This window comes from Tachysurus vachellii, chromosome 1, assembly GCF_030014155.1.
Source record: "Tachysurus vachellii isolate PV-2020 chromosome 1, HZAU_Pvac_v1, whole genome shotgun sequence".
NCBI classification, from domain to species: Eukaryota; Metazoa; Chordata; class Actinopteri; order Siluriformes; family Bagridae; genus Tachysurus; species Tachysurus vachellii.
In genome coordinates this window covers 36,794,940-36,809,032 of record NC_083460.1, presented here as the reverse complement: position 1 = coordinate 36,809,032, position 14,093 = coordinate 36,794,940, and the positions used below count along the sequence as shown (strand labels likewise).

The 14,093-nt window shown below is 38.4% G+C and overlaps 1 protein-coding gene across 5 annotated transcripts in view; it reads left to right on the top strand.

Moving 5' to 3' along the window:
• The window catches only part of bmal1b (basic helix-loop-helix ARNT like 1b), a 28,033-nt gene extending 13,940 nt beyond the window's left edge, over nt 1–14,093 (top strand). For 2 of the 5 annotated variants that reach the window (XM_060885820.1, XM_060885811.1), the window contains exons 5-19: nt 388–426; nt 552–590; nt 1,297–1,454; nt 2,970–3,049; nt 3,141–3,233; nt 3,381–3,498; nt 3,706–3,855; nt 5,539–5,785; nt 7,928–8,034; nt 8,769–8,919; nt 10,376–10,461; nt 12,211–12,319; nt 12,547–12,640; nt 12,737–12,830; nt 13,004–14,093. In XM_060885820.1, coding sequence (XP_060741803.1) covers nt 388–426; nt 552–590; nt 1,297–1,454; nt 2,970–3,049; nt 3,141–3,233; nt 3,381–3,498; nt 3,706–3,855; nt 5,539–5,785; nt 7,928–8,034; nt 8,769–8,919; nt 10,376–10,461; nt 12,211–12,319; nt 12,547–12,640; nt 12,737–12,830; nt 13,004–13,164 — 1,726 coding nt within the window. In that variant the 3' untranslated portion in view covers nt 13,165–14,093. The remainder of the gene's footprint in view (nt 1–387; nt 427–551; nt 591–1,296; nt 1,455–2,969; nt 3,050–3,140; nt 3,234–3,380; nt 3,499–3,705; nt 3,856–5,538; nt 5,786–7,927; nt 8,035–8,768; nt 8,920–10,375; nt 10,462–12,210; nt 12,320–12,546; nt 12,641–12,736; nt 12,831–13,003) is intronic. The other 3 variants (XM_060885834.1, XM_060885828.1, XM_060885844.1) reach the window with 3 other exon arrangements.

The following is a 14,093-nucleotide window of genomic DNA, read 5'->3' as shown; positions in this document are numbered from 1 at the left end:
CAACAGATATTAAGGTCAGCCGTCCTGTTAAGACCTCAAGGTTTATTATTTTTCTGTAATTGCATGTCCTTTGGTTTATTTGCTTAAGATTTTTTTTTTTTTAAAGATTGTTCTCTTTAACAGTTACATTTAATATTGTGGATTTGTCTTTAAAGCAAATTTCTGTTATCACTTATGTTACAGCAGCCACTGTTTACAGCCACATTTTTTAAAAATCTGTGTAAAAAACAAAAGTTTAAAAAACTGATCTTTAAAATAATCCATTATAGTAATTTGGGGAAAATAATTACATTAATATACATTAATACTTTTAATAAATAAAAGTATATTTAACTTTTTTTTGTAATTTTTAATGTTGACTAAATGAATGTGTTATCATTTGTCAAGAGACAGTATGGACATGGACAAGGACAAGCAAATCGGAAGGTAACTATTACTGTTAGTACATTTTAGCAATTAAAATACAGTATGAAATGATGCGTTAGGAAGCATGAGGAAAGTCCAGTTGGATTTAATTTCGTTTAGTAAAATATCTTTTTATTTATTAACAGGGAATGTATTGAGCAACATGGAAGGATAAAGAATGCCAGGTAGCATTTCTTCATCTTCACTTCTGTATATGGCTTTAAATGTTTTTTTGTTCCGTGTTGCTTCGCAGAATTAATCATTTAATTCTATGAGAAATTTTGGAGAGTGCTTTAGGTTTACAGCAAGATTCAGAATTATGTGAAACATTTTGTGTTTGGAACAAGTGAATGTTCGAGTGAATGTTAATTAAATTTTTTTTTTAATTAAGAGGTATCCACAGCTGGATAGAAGCATGAATACGTTCACCGTCCACTTTATTAGAATTGTACACAGTTACACGGTCAGCCAATCACGAGGCAGGAGCGCCATGCATATAATCATGCAAATGTGCATAAAAACTTGCCTTGTTGATAAGAGAATTCAGAGCAGAGTGGGCAGATCTGGTTCATAGCAGCTCAAATAACCATACTTTACAACTGTGATGAGCAGAAAAGCATCTCAGAAAACAGCAACATGAAGCTTCACAGCTGGAGACCACACTGGGTTCCTCTCTTGTCAGAACAGGAGTCAGGAGTGGGCACAGACTCACAAAAGAGATAAATAAACAATATAAAATTATCATTTGTTTATTTGTTTTCATTTTTATTCAATGTATCCCATAAATTCAGATGATTAAACTTTACGTTATTTTCTTACACTTCTTTGTAGAGCTTTCAGACCTTCAGACTTTTGGTTTTCTCATTGGTCATATTTCTGTGCCCTTTGTAGGGAGGCTCACAGTCAGATTGAGAAACGACGCAGGGACAAAATGAACAGCTTCATTGACGAGCTGGCTTCACTAGTGCCTACTTGCAACGCCATGTCACGCAAACTGGACAAACTGACTGTATTGCGCATGGCTGTACAGCATATGAAAACATTACGAGGTGAAAATGATGTACAATACTCTTTACAATAAACAAGCTGACAAAGAACTAGACAGAAAAGCAAATGTTTGGTGTTTTGGGAGTAACAGCAGAGTCTTTACAGCACCAGTAGGAAGAGTAAATCTACATTATTCAAGTAAAAAAATTGACGTTAGAGACATTTAATTAAGCCTTTATTGGGAGGAGCAAGTATTCAATTTATTTATGTGTGATTATCCACAATTACTGTTTGTGATCCAAATTAGGATGTTGAGGTTCTCTTTAGGAGTGACGAGGATGGACAGAATTAGGGACGAGCACATCAGAGGGACAGCTCAGGTTGGCTGTTTTGGGGACAAGGTCAGAGAGGCTAGATTGAGATGGTTTGGACATGTACAGAGGAGGGAGATGGTTATAAATCAAAGACATTTTTATGAATACATTATACACTTGCCTGTTGCATATAAATACCTGTACAGCTATATGGATTGGAGACTGTGAGGAAAAGACATGAGGCAGAGATGGACTAGCAGAAATGAGGATGATGAGGTTCTCTTTAGGAGTGACGAGGATAGACAGGATTAGGGATGAGCACATAAGAGGGACAATTGAGGTTGGCTGTTTTGGGGACAAGGTCAGAGAGGCTAGATTGAGATGGTTTGGACATGTACAGAGAAGGGAGATGGTTATATTGGTAGAAGGATTTTGGAGAAGGAGCTGCCAGGTAAACGGTCAAGAGGAAGACCAAAGAGGAGATATATGGATAGAGTTAGGTGGAAACAGATGATTCGCTGTGGCGACCCCTAACGGGAAAAGCCGAAAGTTGAAGAAGAGAGTATGCGAGCCACAGAGAAAGAGCAGAGTTAGAGTAGAACATTAAAATCAGTTAATCAGGTCTGTGGGGTGAGAAGAGCCAAATCAGGAGAAATGTGTCAGGATCACCCCAAGCTGCAGGAGTATAGGTTAAGGCCAACAGCCAGGGAGAACAATTTGTCTGGTATGTCTTATAACTTTTATAAATTACATGGGACATGTATAGAGGACTCCCCACACAATATGAAAAGATTTTTAAAATATTTACCTGATAATATGATGAAATGATCTTGTGTTTATTTTGGACCTTTGGAAGGCGTCTCAGATGTCAGTCTTGTAACAGGCAGAGCTAAAGCTGCAAGTCTTCCAGCACAGAAAGGTCTTCAGAACATAGTATTTTAAGCATTGTAGTTTCTCAGTGAAATGACAAGATGTACTTTTATTGTCTTACAGACTTTAATAGAAAGACAAAATTTGATATTGGTGGGGAAAATTTTATAGCTACTATAACATATAACTTTAGTTTTGGACATTTTATGATTAATAGATTTGTAATGTTTGTTCTGTAATAAATTAAAATTGTACGCATAACCGTTTTCATTACTGGTTGTTTGAGGGTGTGTTGTTATTGGAAGAAATTAAACCCCAGTCATTGATTATTTTGTAGTACCAGCACACCCAAGTCACTCAGTGTTTATTATTCACTGATTAATTGTTATTCAGGTGCTGCAAACCCTTACACTGAAGCTAACTACAAACCAGCCTTTCTGTCCGATGATGAACTGAAGCACTTGATACTAAGGGTATGTGTACCACTGCTTCATCATCTTAAATACTCGGACTAATGTTGATGTCATGGTGGGTTTTGATTTGAATTTTTTGCCGGACCCGCAGGCTGCTGACGGTTTTCTGTTTGTGGTCGGCTGCGATCGAGGAAAGATTCTTTTCGTTTCTGAGTCTGTGTACAAAATCCTGAACTACAGCCAAGTGAGTCAAACTGCTTATGTAGGGTTTGAATTGTGTTGTTCTTATTTCAAAGAGCAAAGTGTGCTAATTCTATAGATAGAATATGGGGGCAAGACTGTATTATGTGAGACTGCCAGCTCATCCATGTAACCTTTTGTGTCTTGGCAGAACGACCTGATTGGCCAGAGCTTGTTTGATTATTTGCATCCTAAGGACATTGCCAAAGTCAAGGAGCAGCTGTCGTCATCTGACACGGTGCCAAGGGAGCGACTCATCGATGCCAAAAGTAACTTGGATTACAGATTTCTTGTTGGCCACTTAAAGTCATGGTGTATAGAAATAATGTCTCAAGCACATAAATATTCATTTCATGTAGCTCTGGTTTTATAGTTAATTAATAACTCTAGGCTGGATAACGTGTTTTTGCAGTAATTACTGTATATGAAGCTTGATTGACAGCCTTATCAAAGTGTGTGTTGTGTTTGTCTTTCAGCCGGACTGCCGGTAAAAACCGACATCTCTCCTGGACCATCCAGGCTGTGCTCCGGGGCCCGTCGCTCTTTCTTCTGCAGGATGAAAAGTAACAGGCCTCTAATCAAAATGGAGGACAAGGACTTCAGCTCTACCTGCTCTAAGAAGAAAGGTGAGAACATTTCTAAAGTAAATAAACAAGTAAATAGCTGGAGTACAGACTTAACAAAATGAAATACTAAATGGTTTCGTATACACTATATGTGCCCTACAATGCTGACAAAAAATGATTCACACACAAACCAGGTGTGTGTATATATGTGTTTGTGTGTGAGAGAGAGAAAGCAATAAACAATTGAGTTTAAAAGCAATAGACAACTCCCAAAATGATTTTATGGGTGTTCTCATTGCCTATAGCAGCAACAAGTCGTGTAATAAAAATAAAAAAGTCTCCACACCTCTGATCATTTTTACACACCCCTGATAATAATGATTTACAGTACAGTGTAATGGTAAAATCAGTGAGTGGAAAAACACTCAGAAACTTTATTAAGGAGAAAAAGAACAAGCTTACAATAACCCGATTAAATAACTGTGCACACTCCTAAACTGATACTTATAAGCTCTAATAATACGTTTGATTTCATTGCACCACTCAGTCTTTTGGGGTAAGGTTCTAACAGCATGGCAAATCCTGACTTGTTCTCTCTCTATTCTTGGAAAATCATTCTGGATCCATCAGGATTGTAAAAGCATCTCCTGTACATTTCAGGCCTGAATCTGTCACACCACAGATTTTTAGTCGGAACAGGTCTATACTCAGGCTTTGTCACTCAAAATCACCGAAAGCTGTTTCTTTACTGATTTGATACTTCTGTAATGCTGCTTTGAGGCGATGTCCATTGTTTAAAGCGCTATACATATAAATTAAATTGGATTTCAACCTGAAAAGGTTTCCACATTTCTATTCATCTTCATCTTACTAGCAGACACCTGAAGGACAGACAGACAGACAGATAACTGTCCACTAGCAACAAGTACAGACAAGTAAATACAGATGAAAAAAGTTTGTACACACTCCTCAGTTTGTATGTTTCCAACCCCCTCCCATTTTATAAAAGCCCCAGATCTGGCTGAATAAAAGCAGCACTAAAGCATGATGCTGCCACCACCATGCTGCACCGTGGGTATGGTGTACTCTTTGTCTGCACCAGACAGACCCTTTGGATTTATTACGCTGCTTGGAATTGGTCTCATCAAACTATAACAGATTTTACCAGATGATTTGGGGTGATTTATTTGTCCATCTAGCCGTCCTACCTTTTATCCCAGAACATGAGCGGTTGTTGTCACATGCAGAGCGTAATCAGTTCTTGTCAGATATTCCTGCAGCTCTTGGCAGCCTCTTTGTTAAGCCTTTATCTTGTGATGTGATCAATTTTATAGGAATGTCTTGTTCTTCCTGATGTCATAGTGGTGCTCCTTTTTGTTTTTGTATACATAAATAATTTGAAGATTTGAATAGTATTTGAACAGGCAACTCAGTTTATACTCCAGTATCACAGGCTTTTGGAATCATAATATCTGTCTACATTTTCATAGTGAAAGTTATTAAAAGCGTTTAACATTATTGTTAATTTGATATTGTTGATCTGCTATTGTTGATCAAAAACAATATAGAAATAGTTTGTTCTTGTGAGATTTGCTGATTGAATATTCATCTAGAAGTAAAGTAAATCATATTATGGCAACCATATAACTTTTCTACAATCAGTTTATTTCAGTTTCTCGGGTTACTGTCCATCGCGCTTTCAATTTAATCAATGACCTCAGACTAAAACTATGTTCTCTGCAGCAGAACGCAAAAGCTTCTGCACCATCCACAGCACCGGCTACCTGAAGAGCTGGCCGCCCATGCAGAAGGGCTTGGACGAGGATAATGAGGCTGATAACGAAGGCTGCAACCTAAGCTGCCTGGTGGCCATCGGCCGCTTACACTCCCACATCGTCCCTCAGCCAATGAACGGAGACATCCGTGTCAAACCAACCGAATACGTCTCACGCCACACCATCGACGGCAAGTTCGTCTTCGTCGACCAGAGGTGAGTGGAACAGGCTGAGTTAATTAAACATCATACTAAATTGTGTATTAGTGTGCAAGTATTTTTGTTTGTTTGTTTTTTTTGCACCCTAACCTTTGACCTTATATCGGTTAGCTTTTGAATTTGTCAGAAGGAAGAACTATTCATTGTCACTATTATTAAATGGAATAATTTATTTGAAAGTAGATTTTGTCATCATGTTTTTAAGGTTCTTTTGAAGGGCACCTGTTTTTTTTTTTTTTTTTGTCACTGCCTAAGAATGACAAAACAAAACCACTGTAATACACATGGTCTTATGGCATTTTGCTTTATTTAAAATATAATTCAGATATTTATAATTCAGATCTTTTATGAAATGACACGGTAAACTGAGCATTTTAAAATGAAATGGAAAAAGATTTGGTCAAATTATCTGTTAATCTGGATCAACATATAATCCAAGAATCAGATCATGTGGAAGTCTTGGGTAGCTTTTGTTATGCGTTACAGACCATTTTGCAAATATTAAACGCTTATCGTATTATTAGGGACAAAGTATATTTGGAACTGAGTCAAAGTCAGTTTGCAAACCAGGTTTTATTATTAGATTACTCTAGATTTCTGTGTGGTGTTCAGTATCTGTGCAATGATTACATTTCTCCCTACGAAAACTTGTAAAAGTCTAAAGAGACAGACTGAAGAGAACTTATAATGTCGGACACAAAGTCTGGCTAATAATAATATCTCTCAGTGCCTCTGTGTCGCTGTCTGATACGATGGCACAGTGTTTTATGTGTGTCAGTAGAGCATGTGGACACTGGCGAGTTCTTTTGCAGCCTGGGAAAACCCTTTGCATGGTCAAATATTGGCATATTGAGTTACTGAACTCAAATCTCAGTCACAAGTAAAGTTCAACTAACTGTATAACTAAACCTGCATTTAAGATGCTAACACAATGATTGTCTAAAAACAACTTCTGTTTTTTTATTTGCATTTGTGAGGCATATCGAAGGCATATTAGACACAAGACAATAAAATCTATACCCATCTTGATACAACCTGAAACTAAAATGGATTTAATGTCATTGGAATTTTAAATGTCATGAATCTGCACAAAATATAATTATACTGAAGTGGGATAAAAAGAAATCATAATATAAAAAGTGTAGGCCCCATAGAACATCTAAACAAAATGAATATTCATTCATTCATTCATTCATCTTCTACCGCTTATCCGAACTACCTCAGGTCACGGGGAGCCTGTGCCTATCTCAGGCGTCATCGGGCATCAAGGCAGGATTCACCCTGGACGGAGTGCCAACCCATCGCATTGCACACACACACTCTCATTCACTCACGCGATCACACACTAGGGACAATTTTCCAGAGATGCCAATCAACCTACCATGCATGTCTTTGGACCAGGGGAGGAAACCGGAGTACCCGGAGGAAACCCCCGAGGCACGGGGAGAACATGCAAACTCCACACACACAAGGCGGAGGCGGGAATCGAACCCCGACCCTGGAGGTGTGAGGCGAACGTGCTAACCACTAAGCCACCGTGCCCCCCTCCAAAATGAATATATGGTATTTAAAAAATAAAACAGAAATGTTAAATCAATTCTTAGAAAAATGGAAAGATTTTGACACAACAACTACACTGCTAGAGGACTGCATCCAGCAGACATGATGGCATTAGTCAGAGAAACAGACAACAGGGCAAAGGGCAACTAAAAAAGTTTTAGACATGATTAGACAGACTCACTCACTCACTCACTCACCCACTCATCTTCTACCGCTTATCCGAACTTCTCGGGTCACAGGGAGCCTATGCCTATCTCAGGCGTCATCGGGAATCAGGGCAGGATACACCCTGGACGGAGTGCCAACCCATCACAGGGCAATGATTAGACAGACTCACTGTTTTATTCTTCACTGCTACATTTATTAAACTGACCTCTTATCCAACACAGACAGGCAAGGCGAGATTAGAAAGTAGCCTAAATAAATACATTTTCATTAAAAAATCCTTAAAGTTAAGAGGGCAGCATTTACTACAGGTTTTTGGACCGAACCTGATTTTTATTCTTGTTTCATGCTGATAGCCATGTCTAGTTATTTCTTTATGTTTTCAGCCATTCATGACAACTTGTTTCATTCCAGGGCCACTGCCATTCTAGCCTATCTGCCCCAGGAGCTGCTGGGGACGTCTTTCTATGAATATTTTCATCAGGATGACATCGGACACCTTGCTGAATGCCACAGACATGGTAACTGGCAGAAGATTGATTTCTACAGACCTTTTTATATGGTGTCTTACACACACACACACACACACACTCTGTGTACTCAGAAGTGTGTTAACGAGTTTACATATATAAATTCATACAGTATATATTTATACACACACAGACACACACACACACGCGCGCGCTTCTGCCTACACACACAGTGTACTCGGAAGTACTGTATGAAGTGTGTGCGCGTGTGTGTGTTTAAACATGCTTGGTGGAGTAAAAGTGACATTTAAGAAAAATGTTTTTGTGCTGTGTTTAATATACAGTTTTTCTTATGTGTGTTTTACAGTATATAGAACACTCAAATTAGCAGCACTACAAAATGAATAACTATGTCACACACACACACACACACACACTGTGTACTCAGAAGTGTATTAACGAGTTTACATATATAAATTCAACATACTAATATGTGTAAGTATATATTTACACACACACACACACACACACACACACACACATACTTACACACACTTCTGCCTACACACAGTGTACTCAGAAGTATGCATTGTGTGTGTGTGTGTGTTTAAACTTGCTTGGTGGAGTAAAAGTGACATTTTAAGAAAAATGTTTTTGTTCTGTATTTAATATAAGATTTTCTTGTGTGTTTTATATAGAAGAGAACACTCAAATTAGCTACAAAATAAATAACAAAACTGAAATCATTACTAATCTCTGTTGTTGCTGTTTTTGTTTTTTTTTAGTGCTGCAGATGCGAGAGAAAATCAACACTAACTGTTACAAGTTCAAAGTTAAAGACGGTTCCTTCATCACTCTGAGAAGTCGATGGTTCAGTTTCATGAACCCTTGGACCAAGGAGGTTGAGTACATCGTTGCCACCAACACAGTCGTCTCGTAAGTGATCAACCGCCTCCATTGAAGACATGGTGATTCTGTCCTTTAGGGCAGTGTGACAGCAGAACCTGCTGTAGTGTGCTGTAAATTTGTCTCAGGTATTTAAAAAGCCTAAATTTACATTTACAGCATTTAGCAGACGCCCTTATCCAGAGCGACTTACATTTTTATCTCCTTTTTTTAATACAACTGAGCAATTGAGGGTTAAGGGCCTTGCTCAGGGGCCCAGCAGTGGGAACCTAGTGGACGTAGGAATCGAACTCACAACCTTCCGATTGGTAGCCCAACACCTTAACCACTAGGCTACCACATCCCACGTAAACTACACCAAATTACGTAAATGTCACGTAAACTACACCAACACCACTGGGAAATGGTAAAGTGGTTAAGGCATTGCACCATTGATGGGAAGGCTGTGAGTTTAAACCCCTGTTCCACCAAGCTGACACATTTGGGCCCCTGAGCAAGGCCCTTAAACCTCAATTGATCAGTTGTAAAAAATGAGATTAAATGTAAGTACACAGGTATCTGCCAAATGCTCGTAATGTAATGTGAACCTCTGCTCTGACTCATATTAGCAGTGACAGGAATTGTTCATAAGCCAGTACAAGTACATAATGGAGAGATGATGATCACATCAGCTGTAACTCAATTTTTGTTCAATTCAGTTTCAGTACTTTCAGTATTTATCTAATATTGGTGTTCCATTCAGCCAGCGGAACAGAAATCCAGTTATAGAACGTTTTCAATCAGCAAGCAAATGAATTATTTTATTGTTGCAAGTCTGATATAGAGTTAGTCAGGGTTCTGTTGGCTTTCAGTGCGTGACGTTTTCCCTCTGTTGGAAAACATTACACAAAACTGTAGAGGTTGAATAGAATGCATTCAAATGGTAAATGTTCATGAAAAGCACTTGGGGCATCATCCCATAAAGCAGAAATGGGTTTATTATCACCATGTACATGAAGATGACATTTACATGAAGTACTATGGGAAATAGAGTTGATAGTCATTTTGAATTTATTTTGAATTGATATTATGTCCATTTACTTATAGGGTGTAAATATCATTGTAGAAGTAACATAAGGTTAGATAAAGGTAGCATGACAAGTTTTTTTGGGGTAAGTGGTTTTTTTTTTTTATCTTCAAGCTCTCTAATTAAGGAACATTTAAATAAGGTATACGCTGGTAGAAAAAAATAATCATTGACGTGTTGTGTGGTGCATCCTGACAACCTGACGTATTCTTTTCAGTAGCGCTTTTATGTAAAGGAAATGAAACATCTACTACATCTACTATATCTACTGCTACAATCATCCCTTTGCTCTGCAACCTGTCATGCCAGCAGTCATGTAGCTAAACAACATTTATGTGTTATCAAGAGAAAGTTACTGAGGCATGTTAAAACAAAGAAGGGTTTGCAGGATCACTGATGCTCTGGCTTGTGGTTTTTCAGGACTGGTAGCAGTGATGGAGCTGATCCCAGCTATCTTCAGCTCACTGCCTCCCCCCACAGCATGGACAGTGTCCTCACAGCTGATGGTGAGATGATTGATAAGACACACTCACTGCTGCACAGGCAGTCATTACCGCCTGCGTGGAAAATGAGTTTTACAGTATAATAGACAGTGCACCCTTGGGAAATACTTTAAACAATAATCTTATACAATTGTTTTATTTGCAATTCACCTTAGAATATTTGCACTCATTGTGAGGAATAAAACCGATTTTATAAAATAAACGTTACAAAAAAAGGTTGAATGCCTTTTGAACAATTGGACAAATGATTTAGTTTTATTCAACAAAATATATTCTTGTTATATGAAAATCTATTAAAACATTTTTTTTAACTTTGCTTTACATTCCAGAAGAGATTTATTATAAACAGGGATTTAAAACAATATTTTGTTAAATTATAGCTGTTCACTGTTCACATACATGTTGGCTCAAAATATCAGGAAATATTATTGCATGTTATTCCTTTTAAACACGGGTGCCAAAAATTCTGCACTTCACAGTTCATTGCTCTGAAGATTGTGTGTTAAAATATATTTCTAATGATTTCTATTGATTATTTCTGCCCTTATTATTTAAATGTTTTTTAAAAAACTTTTTGTGATGATGGGTTTGAACAAAAATAATAATGTCTGTAACATGCCTTTAGCACATAATAAATATATATAAATATATAGAACCATCCTGATTCTCCAGATATTAAACTAACCTACAGAATTTGTTTTTTATTTCTCCCACAATCAGTACAACAGGTTTGTTTTTTTAATTGCTAGCACAATTCTAAATAATCAGTTAGCATTATAAAATGATTAACTTGGATTAGCAAACATAATATGAGACTGAAACAGAAGACTGATGGTTGCTGATAGTGGGCATCTGTGCGACAATGTAGATCTTTCTTTAAAAATCATCTGATTCATTTTATGTATTCCAAACTTTTGAAAGGAAGTGTAAATATATCAGCCATAACCGTAAATCTACTGACAGGTGACATGTATAACGTTGATTATCTTGTTACAGTGGGTCAAGGGGAGGAATATATTTGGCTGTAAGTAAACAGACAGCTCTCAAAGTTGAAAGTGAAAAAGTGGAAGTGACGTGACATACGGCTAAATAAGGTGACCCATACTCTGAATTCGTTCTCTGCATTTAACCCAACCAAAGTGCAAACATACAGCAGTGAACACACACACACCGTGAACACACACCCGGAGCAGTGTGTAGCCATTTATGCTGTGGCACCCGGGGAGCAGTTAGGGGGGGTTTGGTGCCAGTTAGGGGGTGGTATTGCCAGCCTGAGACTCGAACTCACAACCTTAGAGTTAGGAGTCAAAATCTCTAACCATTAGGCCACGACTTCCCCCTTGATGTGTTAGAAGCAGGAGAAATGGGCAAGTGTAAAGATATATAGACGCAATTGTCAGACTGTATATTTATAATCACACCCTCCAGTGTCACCCACATGAGGATGAGGTTCCCTTTGAGTCTGGTTTAGGGTTAAGGTTTCTTCCTCTTCCATCTAAGGGAGTTTTTTCCTCACCACAGTCGCCTCAGTCACCTCAGTATTGTTCATTGGAGATAAATAAAAACACTTGAATCTTTAAATAATCAAATTTTTTTGTATTATGTTTCTTATGTTCTTTAAAGCTGTTTTGAGACAATGTCCATCATTAAAAGCGCTATAAAAATAAAATTGAATTGAATTCCCATCTGCTGGACAAACAAGTCAGATTATTGATCGATGTACAGCCATAATGGTTTCTAATATAATTCCAGGTTCTGGGAGACGGGCTTTGCAAACGGTGCCTGGCATTCCAGGGGGCACAAGAGCCGGAGCTGGGAAGATCGGCCGCATGATAGCAGAAGAGGTGATGGAGATCCAGAGGTGAGCTGCTCGCCTGCTCGTTAGCCTTCCACCGTGAGGTCTAAAAATTCTGTTTTTGGGGTACTTAATAAAACACTGAAACTACTGTCAGAGCTGCTCTAGAAAAGAAATATACAGCTTTTATCATATCTGCGAGTTCAAGAGAGCTGAGGTGTAACAAGTACAATTAGAATTTGGGTGTGAATAAGTGCGTATGAGCCTTGATGACGGTTCAACGTGATTAACAGGATAAGAGGCTCATCACCCTCTAGCTGTGGCTCCAGCCCACTGAACATCAACAGCACACCCCCTCCAGACACATCTTCACCTGGGGGCAAGAAGGTAAGAACATGGCTCAACTACTTCATGTAATTTAAAAACATACATTCTACACGAACTGTGAATCAACTGTTTTTTGTTGTTTTTTAAACTGATCAGATTCAGAATGGTGGAACTCCAGACATGTCTTCAGTGGGGATGGTGTCAGGACAAGACTCCATAGGATACCCGTACTCTAACAGCTCAATTTTAAGTAGGTTTAAAAGTAAAAGTTCAGTTTTTTGTGCTGTAACATACACAAAGACAGCAGAGAAATAAAGATGCAGAAATGTTTTTAGGCTAGAAAGAAAGAATTTCCAGTGCTGCTTCTGTTTCTGTACAACTTCTAAACTCAGCAGTGTAGTCACACCTCTTTACCTCCTTCAGGTGAGAATTCTCACATCAGCATCGGGGACATCATGGACGAGCCTGGCTCCAGTAGTCCCAGTAACGACGAGGCGGCTATGGCTGTCATCATGAGTCTTCTGGAGGCAGATGCTGGACTCGGAGGACCTGTGGACTTCAGCGATCTGCCATGGCCTCTGTGAGAAGAGAATTTTGCTCTCAGGTGAAGGATTGGGACACTAGAACTCGGGACACACAGCTCTCCTTCTTCAGCGTGTCCATCATAAGGCCCAGGGTTTTCCATAAAGCCTCACAGACTAATGAGTATTAATAAAGTACAGTCATAACCATTATTCTGACAAACCTTTTGGAAAAACACTTCACAGCAACACAAATCTTTGTTCAATAATTTTGCCAGTATACAGTGAGGAATATTGGAATCGTCCACTTTTGTCTATGTGGCACAACCTTTGGTGTATTTTTGCCACACTAACCTCCAGAAATCTAACATACACTCAAGCCACCACTTTAATAGGAACATCTGTACATCACATGTTAGCAGCACAATGTATACAGTTGTGCAGGTCAAGTGCTTCAGTTGACGTTCATGTTATTAGAACATGGAAAAATGTATTCAGTGATTTTGAACCTGCTATGGTTCTTGGTGCCAGATGGCTTTTACACAGAACAGTACGAAAACATCTAGTGAGTAACAGCACTGCACATGGAAACACCTTGTTGATGACCGAGGTCAGAGGAGAATGACCAGACGCTTCCAGATATCAGCAAGATAACAACAGTAACTTAACACTTTTTACAACCATGGTGAGCAGAAAAGCATCTCAACATACAAACCCTGAAGCAGCTTGGGTAGAGCTCCAACCAGCCAAGAGCAAGAATCATCTTGAGTCCGTGCCCACTATCACCTCTCATTCCTGATCTTGGCTGAATGTATCTAAATAATTGGCAATTTGCATGAAATGAGCATGGGTACAATTGTTCCTATTAAAGTGACCACTGGGTGTATGATATTTTATACACAAATGTATGTATGTATGTATGTACGTACGTATGTATATTGTTTTGAGCTGTGATATATTTTTAAAATAAAAAATGATAGACGTTGCAGAAA